The sequence below is a fragment of the Trichomycterus rosablanca genome, chromosome 3 (assembly GCF_030014385.1).
Source record: "Trichomycterus rosablanca isolate fTriRos1 chromosome 3, fTriRos1.hap1, whole genome shotgun sequence".
Lineage (NCBI taxonomy): Eukaryota > Metazoa > Chordata > Actinopteri > Siluriformes > Trichomycteridae > Trichomycterus > Trichomycterus rosablanca.
In genome coordinates, this window is record NC_085990.1 from 14817115 (window position 1) to 14824192 (window position 7078).

The 7078-nt window shown below is 40.4% G+C and overlaps 1 protein-coding gene across 1 annotated transcript; it reads right to left on the reverse strand.

The window, feature by feature from the left end:
- Window positions 1-289: 289 nt before the first annotated feature.
- LOC134310961 (zinc-binding protein A33-like) lies at window positions 290-6737 on the reverse strand. The gene is made up of 6 exons (XM_062992757.1): window positions 6309-6737; window positions 4811-4906; window positions 3271-3504; window positions 2534-2604; window positions 2331-2446; window positions 290-959 (listed from the first exon to the last, which is right to left on the reverse strand). Exons 1-6 carry the CDS (start codon window positions 6735-6737, stop codon window positions 442-444), a joined length of 1464 nt encoding a protein of 487 aa, XP_062848827.1. The 3' UTR covers window positions 290-441.
- Between the last annotated feature and the right edge of the window lie 341 nt (window positions 6738-7078).

Sequence of the window (7078 nt, forward strand, 5' to 3'; positions counted from 1 at the left end):
TGCCCGATGCCACACTCCATCGGAAACAATGGCACAGCCAGCGCAAAAGCGGTTTCGCAGCTTCTTATGTGAATGCGCCTTAACCTCAACAACTTGACATGCCCACAGATGATGTCACGGTTTGAAAAACCTAGTATTTTTTTTTATTCCAGTGCAGTTCGGAAGCCTGTTTTTGGCGGAAACACACTGAACCAGTTCAAAATCAAGTTCGCAAACTGGAACGGAGGCCATTCACCGTCAGTTCGAAAAGGGCTAAAAAAGTGGATTCCCTTCCCCTGCCAAGCAGCAGTAACTCAAGGTAACCTCAGGCCCTGTCACCAAATTTAAATTTCAATCAAAATTGAGAATTTTGCACTTAGACATTCGTATGTAGAGGACTTACTGTACTGTAAATTCCTGTCAAGCCTCATCATTCTTAGGACCCTGTGAATTATGTCTGAACTAGATGGCATAGGAACACACAGTGACAGGATCTATGTTCTTTCCATCCAGGTAAATTCCCGGAAAAAGACTCACAGCGCAGGGCAGGTCTGAGGTATAGCTGGACTGAAAGATCAGAGACATGATGTCTGCATCGTAGAAAGACACCACTTTTCTTTCACAGTCCAGATACAGTCCGATTTGACTGGGCTTTCTCTTAATGCCAATGGACATCTCTTTATCATGTGAAGTGAGGGTGTATCCTTTGTCGTGTTTAAGGTGGAGATGGACTTCATTAGTTTGCTTCTCTTTGGCTTTTTTCTTCATCTCAGTCGTTACTCCAATACTCCAGTCCAGCTTCTTCCCAACTTCAAACTCCCAATAGTGCTGGCCTCTGTCATAGGTCTCTGTGGAGATGACGCCGGGATTGTATTCCTTATAGTACCCGGACTGTCTATCAGCCTGGCGTACGCTCAATTTTCCTGGTGACAACTTCAGGTAGGAGTCGGTTGTATCCTTTAAGTTTAAAAGCTCTGGAACTGGAGAGCAAAATGGAAAGGTTAGCGGAGTTATGGGATAAGTAAACCTAACAGATACAATCATGGCCAACAGGGATGAAATGTAGAACCCCAAATCAGATAAAGTTGGGACAGCATGGAAAATGCACATAATAAAAAAACACAGATTTTCTTACATTTACTTTGACTTTTGTTTCATTGCAGACAGGATGAACCTGAGATATTTCATGTTTTATCTGCTCAACTTCGTTTCATTTATTAATAAACATCCATTTCTGCATTTCATGCCTGCAACACATTCCAAAAAAGTTGGGATGGTAAAGCATTTACCACTTTGTAATGTTGCCATTCCTTTTCACCACACTTAAAGTACGTTTTGGCACTGAGAAGACCAAGTGATTTAGTGTTTCAGCTTTTATTTTGTCTCATTCTTCCTGCAAACACGTCTTAAGATGTGCAACAGTACGGGGTCGTCGTTGTTGCATTTTTCATTTCAAAATTCTCCACACATTCTCTATTAGGGACAGGTCAGGACTGCAGGCATGCCTTTGTAATGTGTGCAGCATGTGGTTTTGTATTGTCTTGTTGGAAAATGCTGGACGTCCCTGGAAAACATGACGTCTTGAAGGCAGCATATGTTGCTCTAAGATATCAATGTACTTTTCTACATTAATGCTGCCATCACAGAAGTGTAAATTGCCTTTGCCAAGGGCACTGACACAGTCCCATATCATGACAGACCTTGGCTTTTGGACTTGCTGATAACAGTCTGGATGGTCCTTTTCGTCTTTGGTCTGGAGCACACAGCGTAATACACGTTTCCACTGTGTGATGGTCCATCCTAGATGCCTCCGAGCCCAGAGAAGTCGACGCCGTTTCTGGACATGGCTAACATAAGGCTTCTTTTTTGCACAGAAAAGTTTTAAGTGGCATTTGTGCATGTAACTCCATATTGTAGAGCTTGACACAGGTTTGCCAAAGTAATCCCTTGTCCATGTGGTTATATCAGCTATTGCTGCATGGCGGTTCTTGATGCAGTGCCACCTGAGGGATCGAAGATCACAAGTGTTCAGCTTGTGCCCTTGGCCTTTACGCACTGAAATTCCTCCTGATTCCCAAATAAAAGTCAAAGTAAATGTAAGAAACGCTGCATTTATATTTTATATGCATTTTCCATACTGTCCCAACTTCTTCTGATTTGTGGTTGTAGTAGCCAGTAATTATTGCGACATCACATTAGCTTGAAAACAGTACCTCATGTTTTATGCAACCTGTGTAGTAAGCTGTTGTATTCAAGATACAACATTTTTATTTATAATATCCCAACTTGTCAACCCACATTGAAACAATTTAAGCCCTTGCAACATAATTGGCAGTATAAACACCCATTACCTGGTTTAATAGTTTCCAGCATCTCCTTCCATACAAAGAACTTGAGGTGAGTCTCCAGAGGCCCAAGAAAGAGAGTGTGTGGCATCACTTTAAGATCCTTTACCCGTGAGTTGTACCTTCAGTTATAGGAACAATAATATTAACAGTAGTTTCAATACGCCAGGATATTTCAATAAAAAATCAGAAAGTTGTTAATGATTTACTTGATTTCGGGTCCCTTGTTGCTTTTTGCCTTCATCCCTTCTGTAACTGAAAGTCCTTTTTCATTCCACCACTGAGGAAGCAGAGAAATAATTGAATCAGACTTTGGTGAGTAGATCTCTAAGGCAAGAACCCTACACCTACAGAGTCCAGGATGCCAAATTGTCTTTAATAATATCATACAGCATGGGCAGCTTCACGTTTCCAATTTGAGTTAAGAATTAATAATGAATAGAAAATTATTGATTTTAAAGGAAACCGCTAGCGCACCAGAGCTGGGATCTCGAATACATCGTATCGAATCTCAGCTCTGCCATCCGACTGGGCTAAGCGGCCACATGAACAACGATTGGACTGTTGTTCACATAGGGGTGGGGTATGAAGCCAGATAGGGACTCCTCATAACTAATGCAGTACGACCTCTGCTGGCTGATTGATGGCGCCTGCACAGAGGCGGGAAAAGAGTGCAGATCAGGGTGTGTCTCTCCGTACACAAGGCTGATATGCATATATGCACTGTTAGAGGTCACTGAGGTTTTATGGACCTGTAAGTGGCGGTGGGAGCTTAAATCATTGCTACAAGTTTGCTAAAAGTCAGATATTTAAAGTGTCTACGTTTCACTCTGTATTGTATAATATACTAAATCAAATATTGTTGAAATGTTATATGACTGTATAAATTACCAGATTTAATAACAGTTTAATCAGTAATACAATTTAAAGAACAGAATTAAATTACCTGTAAAAAGTGGTCAGGTTGATCAATATCCAGAGCAGACTGACAAATAATCTCCAGCTCCTTTCCAGTCATCAGTCGTTCATTGATGATGTACTTGTTCCTGCACATTTTCTCAACAATATTCGTCTCCTCAGTGTCTAGTTTTTTCTTTACCTCCTCCTCCTTCTTCCTCAGAAACCGGTGCATCTCTTCAAACTCAGCAGAGATCTGGGCTTTCAGGTCTTTGGACCTCATCTGTATTTATGAATAGAATAAAGTAAAGATTTTTTGTTTGTTTTAAGTTTAGGAAACTACATTTAGTTAACATACTGTTTGGCCACATTGAAAACTGGAAGAAGAGTCAAACAATTACAAGCTTGTAATTCCTGGTCGGTAGTTAGCTTATGTGTTAAGCAGTATGTATTAAACTAACTAGATAGCTACTGAAATAAACATACAGTGCCTTCATAGGCTTGCACAACTTCAACCTTAATGAAGAAACACACAACAATGTGAGTGAAGACAGGCAGACGAGACAAGAAATGGTATGGTTGACCCCCCAATTGTCACTGTACAATTTACACTTACAATTGTGGCTGAATACAATTTACGCAATTGAGGGTTAAGGCCTTGCTCAAGGACCCAAAAGTTTGTCATGGGTTTCCCAAAAAAATGCTGATAGGGCAAAATATAGAAACAGTGACTCCTAATCCCTCATTAGCGATTGTGACTGTGAGCGATTCTAAAATCTAAAAGAAAACAGATGGAATTCAAGAACCAACCATCCATCCATCCATCCATCAATCAATCCACTAATCAATCCATCAATCAATCAATCCATCCAACCATCCATACATTCATCAATCCATCAATCTCTTCATGATTTCATTAATCCATCCTTCCCTCCCTCCATCCATCCATTCATCAATCAATCCATCAATTAATGCATCCATCCATCCATCCATCAACCAATCAATAAGATGAATGTTATCAGCTTAGCTTGCCGACTTGCTAATTTCAGTTTTACTAGCACAATGTTGAATAAATCCACATTTTATTAATAGTTCAATCACAGCATTTTAAAATATACAAAGATTTTATGTCACAATCTTGTCAATAGTGTTAGCAAATATTAAAGAGGCTAGCATCCAGTTACTAATATCTAAATTTTCAGTCTCAAGTTGTATAATTTCTCAATGATTCATTAATTAATTGATAATAGTTAAAGAGATATAGAGTACATGTAATATATAAACTATCTTTTATGTAGCACCCAGCTAACAGACTGGCTAACGTTAGCATTTCATGTCTCTGTCTTCTGTATTTAGCTGCTAAGAAACAAAATCATGTCACAGACAGCTAGCAAGCTAACTGCAATTCTAAATTATCCATCAATGATCCATAAAAATAATGTTTTTGAATTCAGGGGGCACTTTAAAAACTGTAAAATTTGGCTGTTAGCCTTTAGCAGATACAGATATTCACAATCAATGCAAAAGTATAAAATGTTGATTATGCATGTGATTGATGCTGTTGAATGAACAGAATGAAACAGCAGTACCTGGGTCTTTGTAGCCTCCAGTGTCTGCTTATTACTAAGGTGATCCAGCTCTTTATTCTCCTTGATCAGGAAGCCCAGAGTCCCCTTCACTGTACTCTACAAGACAAAACCAGTACAATCAGTGAAAACTGTGTCAGTAAATCCTTTTGCTTTAAATTCGAACAAAAACAAAAAGGACAGTATATATATGTTCTTAATTTAACTTAGTTTTTCATAATTATATATTTATTTAAAAAAAAATTATTTAATAACATTTCTTTACAAGCAATTGTACATAGGCAGGTATTTCTTCTACCTGCATAATGTCATTAAATTATTTAGGAAATTATTATTTCAACATAACCACAAGCCATGTTCTGCGCCTCTTACAACAGCATGACTGCATTCAGAGTGCAGGAGCTACACTGGCCTGCCTGCATTACAGACCTTTCTCAGCAAATACTGTGACTAAAACACATTAATAATTAGGAGGGGAGCTTGCTTAATTTTGTCCATAAAGTGTACAATAACAAATACATGCATTTTACATACTGTACCAACTGTACATTTTGTGTAGGAAGGGAACATTAACAAAGTTAGACTTGAAACTGGTGAAATCATTTGTTGGGTACCACTTATTAACAATCCCAGTGACTCTATTCTATTATCATACACTGATCAGCCATAACATTAAAACCACCTCCATGTTTCTACACTCACTGTCCATTTTATCAGCTCCACTTACCATATAGAAGCACTTTGAAGTTCTACAATTACTGACTGTAGTCCATCTGTTTCTCAGCATGCTTTGTTAGCCCCCTTTGTTAGCCCCCTTTCGTTCAATGGTCAGGACTCTCCCAGAACCACCACAGAGCAGGTATTATTTAGGTGGTGGATCATTCTCAGCACTGCGGTGACACTGACATGGTGGTGGTGTGTTAGTGTGTGTTGTGCTGGTATGAGTAAATGAGACACAGCAGCGCTGCTGGAGTTTTTAAACACCTCACTGTCACTGCTGGACTGAGAATAGTCCACCAACCAAAAATATCCAGCCAGCGACGCCCCATGGGCAGCGTCCTGTGACCACTGATGACGGTCTAGAAGATGACCAACTCAAACAGCAGCAGTAGATGAGCGATCGTCTCTGACTTTACATCTACAAGGTGGACCAGCTAGGTAGGAATGTCTAATAGAGTGGACAGTGAGTGGACACGATATTTAAAAACTCCAGCAGTGCTGCTGTGTCTGATCCACTCATACCAGCACAACACACACTAACACACCACCATGTCAGTGTCACTGCAGTGCTCAGAATGATCCACCACCTAAATAATACCTGCTAAAAAAGCATGCAGAGAAACAGATGGACTACAGTGAGCAATTGTAGAACTACAAAGTGCTTCTATATGGTAAGTGGAGCTGATAAAATGGACAGTGAGTGTAGAAACAAGGAGGTGGTTTTACAAGGAGGTGGCTGATCTGTGTAAGTAAATAAGTAAGAGATTAGATAAACATTTACCTTGACTCCCTGAGCTGCCTCCTTTACAGGTTTGAACTCGTGTCCCCGATGCTTTTCTCCATCTCTACACACCACACACACGAGTTTCTGGTCTGTTACACAGAAGAGCTTCAGTATCTCATCATGCTCAGTGCATATCAGAGTGTTACTCGGGGCACGACTTGGGGGACAGGATATCGACCGGGTTTGCTGGTTCTCGAGATGCCCTCGAACAGTATCCGTCATGTTCCTCAGCAGCCGGTTGCGTCGCAGATCCTGATCAGTGTAGGGACTTCGGCACTCCGGGCAGCAGCTCGGACCCAGGCTGGTCTGCAGGTGGCCCGTAATGCAATGGTGGCAAAAGGAGTGCTCACAAGGTAGAGTGACCGGATCGGTGAAATCACATAAGCACATCGAGCACTGGATCTCCAAAGACAGTGAAGAATCCATTTTAAAGTATGAACACTGGTGTTCAGTGAAGAGCTTCAAGGTCAACAAACAGGTTTCATTAGTGAGAATTTACTTCTGGTTTTGTGCTATTGTACCTCCCAGATCCAGAACAAACAAATCAGTCAGGTAGCAACAGATTTGCGTTAGATTGGTCCTGTTGGCTGCACATTTCCATATCATGTTTAATCACGTGGATGTAGCCGACCTATTAATATCAGTCTACACCTTTGTTTACAACGGATCACTCCTAAAAACATGTTTTTCCTGCTCTTTCTTGTTCCAGCATTATTGTGACCCAGTGCACAAATCAAGGTTCATAAAGACATGGTTTGACAAGTTTG